The following is a 20,034-nucleotide window of genomic DNA, read 5'->3' as shown; positions in this document are numbered from 1 at the left end:
CACTAACTGCTGTTTTCTCTTTGCAGATTGGGTACTGGAACGAGTACGCACGATTTGTAAATATTATGGACCCGCAGGTCTCCAACGACTCCTCAGTGGAAAACCGAACGATTGTGGTCACTACTATTATGGTACACTTTCCATGCAGTTTTAAATGTTTCACGTATTCTGCCACTCAAGGTCATGGTGTTGATTCCAATGAGTGATACATTCTGTCCTGGGCGGGTAGAACCACATCTTTTTTGTGTTGCTTTCCATCCACTCACTACATGTTGAAACAGTCGGTCCGTAACGGGGGAGTGTTTCAACTGTATCCGTGTGGGTGTCAAAGCATTTTGATTTTCCATACTTCAGTGGCCTGTCGTAGCAGTGACATCACAATAATGGTATAAATGATAATGGTTGACTCCATCAATTACCAAAAAAAAAAAAAAAAAAAAGCATACAAACGCATACGTAAGTAGACCTGTCTGTCCTCATCAAGTAAATGTTCAATGACACTCGGGATAGACTGGCCGGAGAATGACTAGAGGATGATATTGCAATGGTTTCTCGAGCTGGGCAAAGCAAAATAAACAGTATTGGAGGAGGGATAAGCAAGTGTGGTATTTTTCCTCGTTATCGCCTCTCCAATCTATTTTGTATTGCTCCTACATGTGTTCTGTGTTGAAGTATAACTTCCAGTCAGTGATTTAGGGTGGAATCATGTCGCTGGGAATCTTCCCAGACCCAAAGAATGATGAACAAACAAAATACCTTCCATTTATTTATTTTCAACTGTATTTACTCAACTAAATATTTCAGGCTTATTGGATAGCTCCCACTGCGAATATATTTACCGACTGTATAATTACCTGATGCAGTACCTCAGTTGCCGCGAGCAAACATTTTAAAATGGTAAAAGAAAGAATATTTGGAAAGCAATAAGAATCTGTGGTATTTATGCACAGTTAGATTTCATCTGTATTCCGAGGCATAAGCCGGCGTCACTCCATAGCAAAAGGAAACATTTAACATCTCGAGATGAGAAATACAGTCAGGAGGTAAACACGTGTTAACTCGAGGGGAACACTCAATGGATCCAAGGTGAGGGGATACGTTCAGCACAGAACAAACAAACCATTGCTCTCCCACTTGCACTCTAATTGTGTGTGGCTGTAATGACAATGCCTGCTCTCCTGAGCGGTCCTATTGTTTGATAATGATGATGTGCTCAGTAAGAGAAAAGACGAAGCTGCACCAGTGTTTTGAAAAGGAGAGGAAAACTAGCACGCTCCTGCTCTCCTGATGTAATTATTTCATTTATGGAGTTTTTCTTTTCTTTTCTTTATTTTTTTATTTTTTTGCATTTTTCTGGAAAGCAAATAACGGCTCTTTTTTATCTTTTATTTTTTAATTTTAATTTTAATTTTTTTTTTGGAATGAAACAGCCTTTAACTGCGCATTGGTGCAATGTGCTTGAATATGTTGAGATACTATGGGCACTCTCTGATCCCTCTCCTGTCACTGGCATTTACTTATGAAACCCATCCCCATTCCCATCCCCACCCACCTCTGAGCTGACCCACACCTTGCCTACCAATGACTCCCAGCCCTATTAAAACTCATTCTGGCCCCTCTGTCTTCTCCCGCAGAAATGAAAAAACTTCCTTCCCTTAACTCTCCTTTATTATACCACTGAGTTGCACCCTTGGGCTCAAAATGGGTTGGGTGCATTGGGCTTGGTGTCTGCTGGCTGCCACGGCTTGATGAAAGCAGTGTGACCACATGACCACGCTGCTGTTATCAGAGTATATTTGTGCATTCGCGGGGCATCATCTGTATATGCATGACTGCATGGATGTGGTTATAGCAGCTTATAATATTTTGAATCTCTCTTTGAGTGTGAGAAAGTGTGTGTGTGTGTGTGTGTGTGTGTGTGTGTGTGTAAGTGTGTGCACGGGCACATATGGGCGCATGTATGCATATTTCTGTGTAACTGAATGTGTGCTAGGGCATGGGAGTGAATAAACCAGCGTGTGTTTGAATCAACAGGAAGCTCCTTATGTGATGTACAAGAAAAATTATATGCATCTGGATGGGAATGACAGATATGAAGGCTACTGCGTCGATTTAGCATCTGAGATTGCCAAACATGTTGGAATTAAGTACAAACTGTCTATAGTAATGGATGGGAAGTACGGAGCCCGAGACCCCGAGACCAAGACGTGGAACGGGATGGTGGGTGAACTGGTCTATGGGGTGAGTACTGGGAGCCTCAATTTCGCTGATTACATGACAGTTTGCAAGGAACTTCAACATGAGAGGAGATCTCATTTTTCTGTCTTAAGGTTATCACCAACCCGTTGTGAACTCATCAGCTATTGCCCAGTTCAAAGTCTAATGCTGTCTCAGGAAGCTCAGCTGTGAGTGAATTTGTCAGATGCAGCCTCAAGCACTGGGGGAGTTGGTGATCATCTTGAGACGGAGAAAATGAAATCATTTCTCAGTGCTGTTCACTGCAATTAATCCTTCTTGCTTAGCATAGAAAGCTCTCTCTCTCTCTCTTACAGGCGAAAAACAGAGGTAGGTACATGAAAACAATGGGTCCATATGGCAAACACACTGTAATCACTTTGATGAATGAAAGATTGTATGCCTTTGAAGTGATTGTGTAATTATGTTCAATGTTTGATGTGTATGATGAATATGCCACATTGTAAATTCACAGCTGAGAAAATCTGCTGCAGAATCAACAGCTAAACGGCGGTTTGCGGTTTGAAACAACAAGATCCATATGTGTTGTGCTCCGTAAAGGTTGAACCTCTCACATTAGGGACGGGTCACGCCGTGTTTTACATCTGACAGAGCGCTCGGGCTCTCGCAACACCTCTGGCATTCTAAAATGCCGCCCCCCCCCCCGCCACTTCTTTCTCGCCTTTCTTCGAGGCCACAGTAGTTGAACAGGGGCCAAATACAAAATGCATGAGGGTTAGGCTTCCTCATCTGTTCAATTTCCCAACTATCAGCTTGAGAGATTGCTTGGTTTGATGTGCTATCGCCACCAAATTATCTTTCAAATGGGAAAAGTCCACTCCCTGCAGATGGAGGGCGAAAAAAACATCCCGCTCACGTCGCTGTCAAGTCTTTCCAGACCTGTAATTTTAAAGCAGGTGGTCCGGGACTAATAGTTTTGTACATTCTGACCTTTTGACCAGTAAATTAATTTGATTTTAGTTGTCTTTTAAAGGTTAGGCCGCAGGCTGCTCTTTATTGCTTTGTTTCCCTCAGCATTGATTGAGTGCTGCTTACGCCTGCGCTAGGATTAAATGGTTATAGCCCCTTCACAACGCTCTGTTGACAGGGTAAAGAAAACAGCCATGTTTATTGGGTCTATTTGTGTTGCTCCTAGTTTGACCTTGTAGGAAACATTTTTCTGCCTCGCGCCGCTTCAATCCAATGTTTTCTCAATTTCGACATAAAAAGACAATGCGAGCACAATACAAAGAATTGTCCTCCTTTGAAGAGGAGCAGTTATTTAATTAATCACATGCACACTCGCTGCAGTAACACTGTCTAATGTGATTAATTATTTTCTTCTGCTTTTACAAAGAAACCCATTGTGATTCCTAAAAAGGCAGCACCACCTCTGTGGATGTGTTTTGATAGCGTAATGTGATTGAAGCAGCAGAGCAAAGGAGGGAGATAAAGAGAAACAGCTTGGAAAATTTAAACAAAAAAATAAATAAATAAAGCTAATGCCAGAATAAGCCATGTTTGGGAAATCCAAGCCTACTGAATGGCATGTGATGAAGTTTACGCAGCCAAGGCTTGCTCATTTTTTTGTATACAGCAACCTCTTTGCTGTATGTTCGGCAAATTGCAGCCATTACACTTGTTTAAAAGACATCAGATGAACTCACTACTTTCTTTTACTACGCTTGTTTTTTTGAATAAGGTATAGCTCAGCTCGTTCAAAGGAATCATACAATTGAAAACTTCTCCTCTCCAGTTTCTCCTTTGGTCTCGATTAAGGAAACATTTGGTCAAACATGACTCAAACACCCATCTGCCTCGGTGGATTTTGTCCAAGCTGTCTCTCTGAAAGTCTTGCAGGGCCCTTGTGAGCTTTTTCTCCTCCTTACCTCCCAATGTGGCAAAATTTCTGTAAAAAAAAAAAAAAAAACTAATTAATTTTACACTTTGAATCTATTAGCTAACATCCCAGGTCGTAGCACTGTGCAAATCCTGCTCTGCTTTTCATGTGCATGTGCGTGTGTGGGTTTTTTGTTTTTTTTTTCAGCCTTCAAGTGTCACAGCCGGTGGCTTATTTCTTTTAATCTTGTGTAAAATGTGTGATAACATTGGTTTATTCTTCCTCTGCAGCTCCAGTCTTTCACAACACACACATTTAAAATGACCCGTTTCTTTATGCAGGTCTTGACTAACGCTTGCTGTGCATGTCCCTGTTTCCAGAGAGCAGATATAGCTGTTGCACCTCTCACCATTACTCTGGTTCGAGAGGAGGTGATAGACTTTTCCAAGCCCTTTATGAGCTTGGGCATCTCCATTATGATAAAGAAGCCGCAAAAGTCCAAGCCCGGCGTTTTCTCCTTCCTGGACCCGCTGGCCTATGAGATCTGGATGTGTATAGTGTTTGCCTATATTGGGGTGAGCGTGGTCCTGTTCCTGGTCAGTCGGTTCAGTCCTTATGAGTGGAACCTCGAGGAACAGGACGAGACCAAAGACCCACAGACGCCCCCCGATCCTCCCAATGACTTTGGCATCTTCAATTCTCTCTGGTTCTCACTGGGCGCCTTCATGCAGCAGGGCTGTGACATCTCCCCCAGGTGGGTCAGCTTCAGTACACACGAGGAGTGGACAGCAGAGAAAAGCAGAAACAAATACTACGTAAAATTTTAACTGCAAGTGATGAGATGCGTTTTTAATAGATACACAGAGTCACTCAAGCATCTCCACATCCTGCCCTCTTCCTTTAGGTGTTCATTATTTGAAGCTAAATTCATTTCACATTTATTGCAGCCATTATATGTATAATTGAGTTTGTCAGTTTGTATGTGGAAATTATCATCAGCAGAATGGCCTCATCAATACTTTCTTTAGGCTATGATTTGAGCTTTGACCCCTAATTGTTTCACAGCCAATTACAGCCTTGGATTAGAGTTCATTTCAAACAGCGTGTACTACTTTCCTCGGAAATGTGCTGCTTTAGCATGCTGACGCAGCACCAGGTTGAGTTACAAGGAAATTTTGATTACCAGTGCAATTAGGTACACCGAGCACAACTGTTAGCATCTTAGCAGGCTGATGGGCGCCACATGTCAGTGTGTAATTACATTCTGTGTTTCCCCGTGTTCAACCTCCCCCTCGCAGGTCTCTATCGGGCCGTATCGTCGGTGGTGTGTGGTGGTTCTTCACCCTCATCATCATCTCCTCCTACACAGCCAACCTGGCTGCCTTCTTGACAGTGGAGAGGATGGTCTCTCCTATAGAAAGTGCAGAAGATTTAGCCAAGCAAACAGAGATAGCATATGGCACTCTGGACTCAGGCTCCACAAAGGAGTTTTTTAGGGTGAGTAGTACCAGAAAACAGTTTCACCACACAGCACCTTCTGCCCACCACACACTCTGAAAAGGCTTTAAAAGACTTTGACATCTGACATCTAATGACAGTGTCTCATAAGTTACAGACTTTTTAGTTACAGACCATAATACCAGCTATGCACCAAATGTCTTTTCAAGCGATTTCACTGTCACAGACAAATTTCCAATGCCAGAATGGTGTGCAGTTCTGTGATCTCAAACGTTTGGTGTAAGGTGGTCATAAAACTCAGTCCGAGCTGTCTTTAGTCAGTCTGTTTCTTGTCTTGATGTTGCAACAAAATCAATCATGTGTATGGTCTGAGATTTTTTTTCTTGGCTCGTGCAAATACTGAAGTTCAATGACATGAAGATTGTAAGCAACCAAAAGCGTCACTCTCTCAAGCACCGAACAAGAAGCAGAAGACCAAGTAGACAGTAAACGTGGAGGGGACTCCGGGGAGGCGCAAGAGCATAAACAGCTCTCAGTTCTCTTGTACTTTGAAAAAGGAGGAGAGACTGGTGGAGTTATGAAGTGGACAAGAATCCGTGTTAAATTAAGCGTGTATGTGATCCACTAACCAGCCTGTATTTCAGTGAGAAATCATACTTTTTGAAACTGTTAGCCTCAAAACCCACAATGTAAAATGTGTACGCTGAATTGACAATAGGGCTGTCAACATATGATACTTTCTTCAAGAGTTATGTATTTTGCAGTCACGTAATATGTTGTACTTCTTAAAGGGAGTTTGGTGTAGTGTTTTCTACCAGGAGCAGGATGGGAAATAAATCTGGAAAGGAATCAAGTTGTAGTCTTGCAGATAGTGACACTGCAAGATCCCAAATCTTTGCATTTGTATTTTTTATTGTGTGTGTTTAGATGTGGAAAGGTGACTTTAGTCCTTAAAAAGTCTTTTCAAAGTCCTCTACTGTATAGTAGGCATTAAACATGTTTGATTTTCGTCAAGACCAGAAGGATGGCTCAGGCTGACCACCTTAAATCAAACAACCAAGATCACAGGAGCACGCCAAAACTTTAGCCAAACTCTCATGATTTTATTCCAATTCTTCTGTGACAGTGAAAGGCTGGCATTACCTTTGCTTTAAGATCAAATATCCAAAAAAATGCAGCGGGCCAAACATTTTTGCACTCAGGCTTGTTGCATCATAAAGACGACTTTGTGTAAAGTCCTTGATAAACTCCTCCTTGCAGCTTTTCCATTTTGTGCCTTTAGTACAGCACTCTTGACCCGCGCAAGATTGCTCCAAATGAGGCATGTTGACAGAGAAGCAGTTCTTGAACTCTTATGACATGAACGTGAAATTTATGCGGCAGAACTGCAGTGTGCAACCTTGAGGCACTGGGGCTGTCAGCAGAAAGTGTGATAACAACGTGAAAGACTCAGAGGTGATAAAAAACAGGAGGCTAATCAAAGCACCCACATCAGGCTCAAACTCAGAAGGGTCAGCTCATGAAATATAATTAGCTAGCTGGCCATGGCAGGCAAATTGGACCTGATGAAGAAGAGCCCTGTAGGTCAAACAGAGCAGTCTGAAAGGCGGTTCAGATGGAATAAGCAATATGTCCGTCGGCATGAGGGACTGGCTTGGCAATTAAGTCATAAATTAAGTAAAATCTGAAGCGAAAGTATATTAGTCTCTAAAAGGCAGCCACATGCTCGCGATGCAGGAGTTAAACGGCACTGCATATCTTAAAGGCGATCAACCCTCGGCTTTGAAATTCTTGGATATCGTAGCTCGTGGCGCGGCTGCATCAGCAGTCCAATCCTTTGCACTTGCAGAGCAATAAGTTGAAAAAGAATTAATGAAACAACACTCTGCTTGTGATGACGAAAAGGCAATATGACAGTCTTTTATCCTACGCTCCCTCATTACTCATCAGCAGGAGAGAAACAATTCATATGTTTCACAGCTGCAGCCTGTTGGCAGAAAGAGCAATTCATTTGTATTACCCCTGGGTTGAATAGCTCAGAACAACAAAATGCAAAATCAAATCCATGTTTTTTTTTCCCTCCGACAAAGGACAAGATAGCATCTGCTTGAGTTTGATATTTAGAAGAGTTGTGCTTCTTAGGAGCCGGTTGTAAAAGGATGTATACTGCGAAGATAATATATCGTGGGAAAGGCGGCACATGACAGCAGCACTCTATTCTTCATACAACACCTCACAAAGCCTGTCATCACTTTCCCTTTCATCATGGATGCTGCTCAGGTGCATATCCAGTGCATGTCTTTGTGTCAAAGACATGATAGATGCCAATTACAGTTGAGGTGACAAAGGAGCCACCTTGGGTCTGCTTGGTGGAACAATCCGAGAGAGGTGGTCGGGGAGTCGCAGTTTTGCTGAATTCTGCATAATGAGTGTCCTAGTTACATCCCCGAGTCTTCAAATAGGAAATGACATGTGTGAACCGCTACTCCAAGGGACTTTTAATTAAAGCTGTAGAGGGCTGACAAGGAAAAAAAAACACACTGATTAATAGGAGTTAAAGTTCTATTTCAGATCATGTTTTTCAGGAAATACATTCAGGCTTAATTAGACCCATACGGCATCAGCCAGCTGGAAATTTTAAATCAAGTCCAATGTTTCAAACAAGACATATGTCATCATCTCTGAACCCCCCGTCGTTAATTTTTGATGATTTCACCTGGTGTATTTTATTAAACTGCCTAACAAGTCGAACAAACACCGTCATGTGTGTAAGATATTCTTTTTCTGCTCCCTTCCTCAGCAGAAAGCAAAAAATAAAATGCAGTAGCATGGATATGGCTTGTAATAACAAGCTATAATACCTTCAAACTCTCATTTTGATAGCTCATGTTTTCAAATCTGTTAAATTATCTTATCGTCCTCCGTGCTTTTAAGATACTCCTCAAAGGCTGTTCTTTTAGATCCTGAGAAATTGACAGTTTTGCTCATTATGTGACAGTGACAATATTCACATCACTGCGTGTGTCTTCATTTGGCGGTGGGAGTGTGGAGAAGCTGCAGAGGAATTTTCAAAGAGAGAGGTGTTAGAGTGGAGCCCCTAGGAAGACGAATTCTGCTGCTCGCAACCAACTAGGACAGCTGGCCTGGGAGCCCGTCGACGTGCCCGGTGGAAGCCCGAATGGCTCTCGGCGCTTGGCAGAGCGGCTCTACCCGCACTTGGCTCCTCTTCCCCAGACTGCCCTGCTTGTTTGGGCACCCTCATCTCCTCTGTCTCCAGCCTGTCTGTTGCTTTACCTTGAGACAATGCAGGATAGCTTCAAGCTTTGTGCTGCCCTTCCTCAACATAGCATCTGTCATGCGCCACTGCACCACTGTGATTTGTTTCATCATTTTAATTCCTGTCATGGATCTTTTCATGCAGTCAGTTGGATATTTGTGTTTTGGACGATTAGAAAATGATGAGTTGTACCAGCGAGGCCATGTTTATCCTCTTGATGAGGTTTTATTCCATCAAAAGGCTTGGCTCGGTTACATTTCAGATTGTACATCGAAGAAGAAGCTGAATCGTAATAATGGCTGAGATGATAAAATGGGCTGATGTGGCTGTTTAATTACGTGTAAAGACCGGGGTGAGACCATCAAAGACAACCACACTGCTGTCCCATCATGCACCTCATTTAACAGCGTAACAATGAAAGAATGATAATTGCACAGAGAAATGAGACCGCGGCATTGTTTTCTGTTCTCCCTCAAAAGATTATGCATCACCCAAAGCCTCAACGGCAAACATCATGCATCATACTGATCTGCAGGTGTGGAGGAGATGGGAACAACAGCTTGAGTGCAGTCACCAATGCATTTTACTAAGCATGAAAATCAATTTCACGTCTCAGCTATCGCGGCGCAGACACTATAGCTTCTGCATGGTCCAACACAATATTTAATAAGCGGCTTTTTTTTTTTTTTTGTGCAGAGCAGACCTGCATTAGGCCGGGGTTGCATGAAGAGAAGCAGGCAAAGAGATTTACACAAGAAATCCTAAGGTTGCCCCGCAATCATATGCAGCACATTGTAGCACAATTCCCCGAGCTCTTGTCACTTTGTGTTTCAATACAGGGCAGAGTGAAGGGGAGGCTCCTATAAAGATTAGAGCCAGTTTGCATAAAAGAGAAAGCTGACAAAAGTGATGATAGACTAGTGCGAGATAGGCGTAACCTCTGAGGGAATGCACTGTCCTCAGAGGGCCTTGTCGAACTTTAGATGAGCAGCAACAGCAGGCGCGAGAGGAGCCTTTGGAGTCCAGCAACAAGCATCAAAGACGAGCAATTGGTATTCAGGGCGTAGCATGTGGCACTTCAATGACAAAGTACAACCCCAAGAGCTTCAACTTTCATTTCTGCATACTTGAGATACAGGTAGTCCTGGCATACAGGATATTGGGGAAGAAGTGGTGATGTCCACAAACAAAGTGGAAAGGAAGTAAAAGTAGAAGGAAATGTAGTGGCGGGTGTTTGGCGATGGCATTTAGATACACAAGCAGTGGAGCGTATGTGGGAGCGGCCGTAATGAAAGCAGCCTGCGACGCCAAAGGAAGAATAAAAAACAGGCTGCAGTTCGGAGGGCAGTGGACGGAGGTCTGGAAATGCTGCATAACTGAGAATCAATACAGATTAAGTGGTTATTTAGAATGGAGAGGGCAATTGCTTTGACTCTGGACTTTAATCACTTGTCCCTTCTCGGACATTTTAATGACATTTTGGGGGGGTTCCTGGAACAACAAAATCTCCGATCTCTGGATTTATTAATGATCTTTCAAAAAATGTAGAAAAACAAATCTGTCTTGTCTTTCTATCTTCCCTTCGGCTTTTCTTCTGTCTTTCAGTGCATCACGGGAGACTTTGAATTTTCTGGTCATAAGTATTTATCCTCTAGACTGTGAAGAAATACCTACAGGGTATCCTGTTTTAGTGTACGGAGTAATGCTTGTATCCTCTCAGGCAGTAGTGGGCAAATACTGGCCTGTGCGCAAAATCTGGCCCTCCAATAAAAATATATGGGCTGAGCAAAAAGGGTTTGCATCACAGCTTGAATGTGATTTATTTAAAAAACTGCGCTGTGGGTAACAGTGTCAATACAAAGCTAGTGTTAATCTCAATAAACATGACCTTGTAATAAAAACAGTGCAAAACAAATTGGATAAACTACCATTTTTTTTAAAGTTAATGACACAAGTACCTTTAACTTCAAACAGTTTTAATGACACGGCTTAGTCGGCAGCCCCCGACTACGAATTTTCCTAGTCGACCAGTAGTCATCATTTAGGGCCATTAGTCGACTAGTCGCCTTCACATTTATGATATTAATTTAAGTATTAAATGATATATTTTGGGTGGGACAACACAATGGTTTGAGTTCAAGGTGTGAGAAAGAATAGTATCAGTATCATTGTTAACACTGTGCTACATTACAGAGAAATACAAACCGTACTAATGAACCTTCATTAATATAGGCCTATATTTTATCTACAAGTGCACGTCACACACTGAGCGAGCCGCCTGTTAATGACACTGTCGGCAAAGCAGTAATGATTGTGCTAAGTGGCTAATGGGCATGTAACTACTTCCATGTTTCAGATGATATGCCACGTTTGTAGTCGACCGATAAAGATGAGTTTACATATCACCTTGGGTTCGTCCTTCACCTTCTCAAAATGATCCCATACTTTGGATTTCCTGCCCGACATGTTATTAATTAGCCTGTGGAATAACCGCAGGTACCAGCCCTGTAACGTGACTCCTGTCTGACTGCTGAGCCTGGCCACTTCCTGTGTCTGTCCTTTCAAATTAAATTCCCACATGTTCCATTCTTACAGGTTTTGATTTATTTTGACAAGGTGCAGCTCCTAATAGAGTTTCAAGTTGTTGTTGTTGTTGTTGTTGTTGTTTTCTGCAACTAAGAAATCTTGCCGACCAATGACCTTTCTGGTCGACTAACATTTGGTCGACTGTTAGAGGGCAGCACTACAGATTTGCATCTCACAAGCACAAAGAGGTGGCTGTCTAAAAGACATAGCAAAGCACAGTTGCAATTATAAAAGACAATAAACATATTAGTCAATAGAATAAAATAGCTAATGAAATAAGTAATATATGACAATAATATAAGTAGTGTTGGTATAGTACGGACATACAAATAAATAGAAAAAAATACTAAAAAATAAAAAAGGAGAGGGCTGTGGTGAGCAGAAAAAACTGTAATACATTTTTAAATGACGTTATGTCCGTAACCTACTCATCTCTTTTATTGTGGCAGGAAGTGACATCTTTAGCAGCCAGCTCTGCACACTCTCTCTTTCCCCCAGAATAAGGGGATGATTTCCCTCTTTCTGTTACTTTGAAATTGAAGGCAATTTTTTCAGACTTTGGGAAATTCCTCTCTAATATTTCTGCAACAACAACAGTACTTTCATTTAACCGCAGCAGGTTCAGGCTTCTGTTTATAATGTGGGATAACCCAGCAAGTAAATCTTCACTCTTGCAGTGCGACACAAAACAACAGTTAGCATTGAGGAATTTATTGACACTTAAGTATCTGGGCTTAATGTGTCTCATATTGTTGTTTTCAGCTGTTTTCACTAGATAAGCCCTTAAAACTGACACTACCTGTCCAACACCGAACGGCAGACCGACGAAATTATCTGCTAGCTGGTGAGCACAGTGGAGCGGTGATCAGCTAAAGAGCCACAACGTAACAGAGCTGAAACAATGAAAATTAGACTCACATTCATAAAGTGGCCAGAAACTCTCCACTCGAACTTCTAGTGCAAATGTTACTACATATCTGCTGGATATGTAGATATCGCTATATGAACTTAAAGTTGGAGTCTGCTATTTTAAGTCCTTAAAATAATTTTTAAATTCAGCAAATTTTGGTCTGCTAGATGTCCTGTCTGTGTGTGCACTGAAAAATTTCTGTAAAAACTGTTCTGTAACTTGGAAACAAAGTGGCTCAGACCAAGTGGCACAACACCATGGCAGCTATTCTCCTTCTTTCTTGTCCTCGCCCAAGAGCAGAGGAGCTACACCATGATAGTAATAAAATGCACATAAAATCAGAGATATTACAGAGCTTCAGTGGAGGTGTGTATTTGTTTGGGTGTTGAGTTCAAATATCACCAATTTGTCTTGTGAATTGCAGACTCCATTTTTAAGGGTATACTACGCAGGAAATGTCGGTTACTGTTTGGAAACAATATTGCCAGTGAACCCCAGATTCACTCTTGTATTGGAGCAAGCTTTGTCTGTTTGAAGTTTTGCCTCGCAATAGTTTGGTTTTTTCGGCGCTGGGTCTATGATCTTTGTAGCTTCCTCTTGGATGCGTGCTGCTTATAGTCTGGCACCTGGTTGCTACCTGTCCTCACCTGCGTGCTGCTCCCAAGAACGTCACAAACATAGCCACACAATAAGAAAATAAGAAAATCCAGGCAAAGGGCAGAGTCTCTGCGGATAAATACACCACCACACACTTCTAGTGGGTCATAAGTGATGACTGAGAGGGATTACTTTGGTCTATACATTGTCTTTTGGGAAAATCCTGCGTAATATACCTTTAAATGGAGATAATGTCAGTGTTGTGTTCACAGCTTGTTCTGCTGCCTCCAAGTGTCCAAAAAATCACATATTGTAGATTTAAGAAGTTATATTTAAAGAAAAGATATTGCAGGTTTGAACTGCCCTTTGAAAGTATGTTGGTTCCTGATTTAAAATTGCTAGATAGAACAGTGATGCTCATTGCCAGTTGCTGACCCCTGCTCTAAGGAAACCTTCATTTGTATGTGCATGCATTAGAATGCCTGAGTGCCTGTGCGTTCATATCTGCATTTGTGATTTGGACGTGTTGATCTGAAAGATTTCTCCCCGGAAGAATAATAATAAGGACCCCACAGTTTTCCCCTGGCTTCTCTCAAACCTTAAAGGCAGGTCCTGTTCTCTTTATTCCTCATTTTAATTCACCAGGCTGGAATAACAGAGCGGAGTTTGTCTTTATGACTATTACAAGACAGCAGGAAACTCGCTGCTTCAGACACATTTGCAGGAGGAACACCTACACAGATGATGTAACCGTGTCACCTCGGTAGGAGGTTTGGCTGAGATCAACTATTTAGGTACTTCATTATGAACAGAGCAACGTTATGATTGCTTTAGTTTAATTTGAAGACATTTAAAGGTGGGAGATTATGCTGTTTGCAGGTTAACATGCACTCGTTTCTTTTTCACTTTATACAATAGCTATCAAATGTAACCCCTCCCTGTTAATTGTCTGGAAGCTCATTTTGAATACAGCAGTATGTCCTAACGGGGTCATTATATGGTGTGAAGGAGAGCCACACGTACAAAGCTGTATTTATGGCGGTCTATAATTGCTCAACAAATTGTCTGTTCATTGATGATGGACTTTCACCGTCATTATTCCCTAATTGAATTTTAAATGACCACTGTAGACCGGAGTGTGAATGATTATATTTAAAAGGAGATGAGAGTCGACGTTCAATGCATTATGTTCACATGTGAGCTGTATGTGTATGTGTATGTGTTTATGCGTGTGCGGGCGGTCAATAATCGAATATCTCTCCTTCCCTGCTGGGTTTTCTCACTGTATCTTGTTTTCCCTCTCTATCAGGATCTGCTTTCTCTGGTGACTTTAGTTGCAGTGGAATCGGCCTATTTAGGTTTTGGTTGCACTTCGTCCCCGCTCTGATATTGATGAATTGACTTCATAAAGCACTGAGGCAGCACACTCTGTCGTCAGTAATCAATGCCCAGATCCATTCTTTTCTCTTCATTTGAGGAGGCGCCTGGAGCTTTCCTTCTGCCGAGCAGATGAGCTGCAGGTCTTTGGGGAAATTGTCCTCTAAACTAGTGTCCTTTCCATGATGTCTGACACATGCAAATTGAACACATTTAACGAGATTGTCAACAAAAACATCACATCTGACTCTGACTGGCCCCCCCTGTCCGCTGCATTAAAATAGAATGGCCGTCACCCCAACTTCAAGGCTTTTTCATCTGTGCAGAGGACATTCATCATGCAGACTTTTTAATTTGTGTTATGTTGCTGTCTCATCTCATCCTCACCCTTGGCCTGATGCTCTATGACAGATGCCTACAAACAAATTGTATGCGATTACATAAAGCCAGTAAAGCACTTTCGTTGGGTCAGGGTTAATGCTTTTGTTTATTAATAGAAATGCATTAGAGATGGATGCTCTTGTTAAGGGGGCTTTTACCAATTGAGGACAGTGATGAGTCTATGTGCTGATCAGTATGTTTGGACATGCAGAGCCATAGAGCTCAGTGTCCATGTGCAGTTATCTAACTGTACTTTATCTTCAACTTGCATTACCTACAGTACATAGTTACTGTTTTTCTATCATTCCTAGTTGACTGTACAACCCGTTAACAAGCTACAACCAGCAATTACTGGCTGATCGATGAAGTTTATTTTTTCTATTTGGAGCAGTTAATCTGTAAATGTCAGAACATAGTGAGAAATGACCATTACAGCTTTCCAGAGGCCAAGTTGATTCATTTTCACTTTACTTACTTTGCCCTAGAAACTGTCTATAAAAGACATTTGAGAGGCTGGAAGCAGCAGATGTTTGGCATGTTTAACCACGCTAGCCTGCTAAAAATGCTGGTATGATGGCATATGAGGGCCATTGTTGTTATAAAAAAGGAGAAAAAATGGTGTATGTGTTTGTGTTTGTGAGGAGTGGGGTAACCAGTAAACAGGGAATCCCAGCAAACTTTGAAATGTTGAATGACCGATCATTTAACTCAGTGAAGACGTGCTAGTACGGCTAAACAGTAGTTCCAAAATGAAAGTTGTACCAATGTTATGGGCCATCAGCTCAACGTCCCTCCTGAGCATCCTTACATTGTTGTAATACGCAATGTACCCATTATGCATACAATATTCTATGAGGTAGCGCCCCATGAATGCCTTTACACACTTAACGAAACGTTGTGAACTCAATGTAAAGCATCGGCGATTGGGTTTGGAAACATGGAAACGAAACACAGTGACGATGTACCTTAACATGACTCAGGGTGCTTTCATACCTGCCCTGTTTGGTTTGGGTCAATCAAACTCAAGTTCATTTGCCCCCTAAGTGCGGTACGTTTAGGCAGGTGTGAACACAGCAATCGCACTCAGGTGTGCACCAAAACAACCGGACTGAGACATTCTTGAAGAGGTGGTCTCAGTCCGGTCACAAACGAACTCTGGTGCGGTTTGTTTGTGGTGAGAACATGTCCCGACCTCGATCCGAACCAACTGCAGTCACATGACACATTGTTTGGGTTAAACATGAGCATGTTACAGTCCTGGAGGATTATTAATGTGCACCTCCTCCTGTACTGCCTTAATATGCACATTCAGCACATCCAATGCATCAGAACATTGTTTTCTAGCTGGAGCCGCGCCTCGTTTTCAAACTGTATGGTTTGACTAAAATGAACAATGACAGCAATATAGTCCACGATGAGCAGCACTAAAATCAACCTGCGTAGTTGTCCCTCCATTGTGACATTAGAAAGTGTCACATTTATCTTGCAGGTGTACTCTTCTTCAGCGTTTTGTTTACTTCCTGGACTTTCCCTGCATGCTAATTCTGACCAATCAAGAGCAGCTTTCTCATGCAAGGCATTTTATCTGGTTCGCTTGTAAATGCTGCCGTGAGAACACGAACCAACTCTAGGCAATTATGCAACTTTGTAACAAAATTAGTCTCTAATTCAGACCAAAGCAAGACAACTCTAGGCCTGAAAGCACCCTCAGAATTCACTAAAGGTTCACATAGTTTTGAACACCGGTCTCCTGGGCAAAGTCCTGTGTTTTGTGACCCATCCATCACTCTTTGTTCTACACTCCTGTCAGTGCATTGGTCACGTGACAGCAGCCTTCCAAAATACATGGGTTATAAACAAATGTCCGGCTCATGATTATGTAGGAAATGTATGAATTTTGCTCCTTTATTTTTCGTAGGAAAGCATATGAAAAGTGCACAAGAAAAGCCTGAAATACGACATTAAGTGTGAATTCAGCGGCTTTGTACATCCTAAAAACTGAAGGAAACAAAAGTTAACTAAGTCTAAAAAGACACTGACTAACAAAGGACATGAACCTCAGTCTACTGGGTGAAAGTCATGTGCTCATGGACTTTGTTGCTCTTACAACGCCTGACTTTCTGGCAGAAAAACCTGCAGGCATTTTTTCACAAATGTATGACTTCTTTATGGAGATTTTGTGTGTGTGTGTGTGTGTGTGTGTGTGTGTGTATTAACAACTTCATTTTCAACCTACAATGGCCCTAATACACCATGTTATAAAGCACAACTATCAAGAAGAATATTTATTTTGCTCTTTACTTTGGTTTACGAACAAATATCCATTCTAAGATGAAAATGGCACATAGATACACTCTACATGAATATATTGACTCATCATTCAGATTTTAGTATCTGTAAACTGATGACTTGCTGTGAGGTTAAAAACACTGCAGGGAAGTATCTCCAACAGATGCTGGTATATCAGCAGCTTGTCCATGTTCCATCGACATACCCTTTGGTTGACAGTAGATCTTTTGATTCTGACAGTTCTTGAAAACCATCCAACCCCCTTTCGTCTTTCTCTGGCCTTTACTAAAAGAGAGCATATTTTTTTTTATGTGGGATCCAGTCTGCAGTACACACAGTGCCACTCGGGAGCTGGCTCATCGCTGCTTGGACCGGGATCTGTTCAAAGTGTGAAATGCCTATGCCAAAATAAATCCAGCGGCATTGAATAATTTAATTGATGCTTATTATAGATAGCGCTCAACTCCCACAGATTTTACAGGCTCGCTAAGCCTGACCCCAGGCGCTGGGAAGAAGCTCATCTGTGTCACTCTGTGATGGGTTGCCTTGTGTCTGTGCAACCCGCTTTCTTGTTCACTTCTCTTACTTCTCATGTGCGTTGCCTCAGAGTCACAGCAGAGATGTTACATTAAGGACAGTATCGTGGAAATGAATAACTGTAATAAGTTCTGCAAGTTAAATCAAGACCATAAAGGCTCAAATTCACCAAGAGACTGGTCTGAAAGTTTAGCAAGTTTGCATATAAATCATGATTATCCACACTTCACTGACACAAAAGTTTAATTATCTGAGATATTTTTCTCATAACTGAGTCTACAAATGCCAGTGTGTCTTCTAAAACCCAATTTGCATGACGCTATATACTGCACAGGTGATGAGTGGTCCTCATTCACACTTGGTGAATCTGAGCCTCAAGCTGCAACATAATATTTAAGGAATACATCTATGCCGATGAAGAGAAATGGATTTTGTAAATTTTTGTACTTCATGATCCTACAAAAGTCCACCAGCTATATTTCCTGGAAGTATTTAAAGATATCACTGCCGCTTTTCCAAGATGTCTATAAATACTTCATGACGCCAGTTTAAACGAAGTGATCATTAAGCACAAAAATCCTGCAAAATCCATTAAACGTGCATGATGTTTCTCGCATTTTTTTCTAATCCGCTTCTCCTTTCCTCCCACAGCGATCCAAAATAGCAGTGTATGAGAAGATGTGGTCATACATGAAATCTGCTGAACCCTCAGTGTTTGTTAAGACCACGCCTGATGGCGTAGCCCGGGTACGAAAGTCAAAGGGCAAGTTCGCCTTTCTCCTCGAGTCCACCATGAACGAGTACATTGAGCAGCGGAAGCCCTGCGACACCATGAAAGTGGGCGGGAACCTCGACTCGAAAGGATACGGTGTGGCGACGCCCAAAGGCTCAGCATTAAGGTGGGTGGAATAATATAACAATATCCTCCATGTTGTTATAGTATTCCACCTACCCTGATGTCCCCCTGTTGTCATTCTCTTCTCTTCCTCTTCTTGTTTTTTTATGGACACAGAGGTAACGGTAGTATGCCTTTCAATGCACTTGGATACAAAGGATAATGTTTTTTAAATATTTTATATATGTGATAAGAGCTGCTAATTTCTAGTCGAAGGATCGAATCTAGACGATAAGGCTAAAGCTAACAATCATTTCATATTTATGTCTCTCTTACTGTTGCTTTTCTCTCTCCTTCGATCTCTCCTTCTGTCCCGTGTGCTGTCCTACCTGACTGTTGTGTTGTCACTTTTAATTTAACAGTTCAATGGTTTTTCAATTTAGCCTTTAAAAGCTGCGCTGTCACTTGTGACGAATGTTAATTGCATGATGTTTGTTGTTGTTACTTTTCTTCTCAATGACAAGTGTCCCCATCCCGCACACTTCAGTTCTAAACTACGTAACCCTTCATGCCACCTTTTCCAAGATTTAACACTGTCTTTATCTTATATGAGCCTTTCTTATCTCTCCATATTCCTTAAATTCTTAAACAATTTGTCCTTTCCTAGACCATTCTGATTAACAGATTCTGTTGCATAAGCCCCCCTGCTTTGACAGTGGTAGTCTCACTACCATTTATCGTTATGATGCTTAGTACAATTATTACTTTGCATTAGATTTCTCACGGACCTGTGCATTTTCTTACAAGTTATGTTTTATCGTTTCAAGAAATGCTGTTAACCTGGCAGTTTTAAAACTGAATGAGCAAGGCCTCTTGGACAAATTGAAAAACAAATGGTGGTACGACAAGGGAGAGTGCGGCAGCGGGGGAGGTGACTCCAAGGTCAGCCTCGATGTCACCACAATCGGGTACCATAGTGCAGAGTAATCGGCAAGGCTGTTACATCAACCCAACCATAACCAAACCAAATGTCCGCCCCGACCAACCTGCTGTTGCCCCACGGCAGATCACCAAATTACCTGCTAGTCTGACCAGACGCTTTAACAGCTCAGATCAAACTAAGGAGCCTCTGATTAGCCGACAGAAAAATGTTATTTGTGGTTACTGAGACTGGGATGTTCACAGAATAGGAATAAGATTAGAGTTTTCTGGAGATTCTCAGAAAGGGAGACCATTGGGTGGATGTGGCTGCCCTGCAGTTGTGAAAGGTGAGCTTTATTTATTCACCCTTCCATGTGTGTAGGGCAGATCACCTAGTTTCACATATTAAGACCTTGTTCAGGTAGCTTTGGCAGTTTGAGTAAAACCAGTTGGTGAAGTCAGACGCACGAAATCCAAGAAACGACCTTTATAGAATATTTTACAGTGAAAAAGGCCGTAACCTCCAGCCGTCCCTCCTGAAGGTGAAGTCCGCTAATCCTCCAAAATACATGGCTTTGCAGTACTTCACCGCACAGCTGCTTCACATCCATGACACTGGCCCAGAACCCGTGAGCTTTAAAGCCGACGTGATAAATTCCACTTAACGCATCAAAATGGCTGCTGAGCTGAGGCCGACAGGAAAGCAAGGGGAACAGCGGCGTCTTGAGGGGACTAAGCATTGCAGGCAAACGTGAGAACTCTAATTAAACAAAAGACCTATGATTTTATTT

The 20,034-nt window shown here is 42.0% G+C and overlaps 1 protein-coding gene across 3 annotated transcripts in view; it reads left to right on the top strand.

The window, feature by feature from the left end:
* The window catches only part of gria3b (glutamate receptor, ionotropic, AMPA 3b), a 110,289-nt gene that overhangs the window by 80,997 nt on the left and 9,258 nt on the right, over positions 1-20,034 (top strand). The window contains exons 9-14 of one of the 3 annotated variants that reach the window (XM_033633358.2): positions 27-131; positions 2,035-2,241; positions 4,456-4,829; positions 5,374-5,572; positions 18,139-18,386; positions 19,150-19,264. In XM_033633358.2, coding sequence (XP_033489249.1) covers positions 27-131; positions 2,035-2,241; positions 4,456-4,829; positions 5,374-5,572; positions 18,139-18,386; positions 19,150-19,264 — 1,248 coding nt within the window. Of the gene's footprint in view, positions 1-26; positions 132-2,034; positions 2,242-4,455; positions 4,830-5,373; positions 5,573-18,138; positions 18,387-19,149; positions 19,291-20,034 lie in introns of all 3 variants that reach the window. The other 2 variants (XM_078169266.1, XM_033633357.2) reach the window with 2 other exon arrangements.

Source organism: Epinephelus lanceolatus, chromosome 7 (assembly GCF_041903045.1).
Source record: "Epinephelus lanceolatus isolate andai-2023 chromosome 7, ASM4190304v1, whole genome shotgun sequence".
NCBI lineage: Eukaryota > Metazoa > Chordata > Actinopteri > Perciformes > Serranidae > Epinephelus > Epinephelus lanceolatus.
This window is presented reverse-complemented; position numbering and strand designations above follow the sequence as displayed.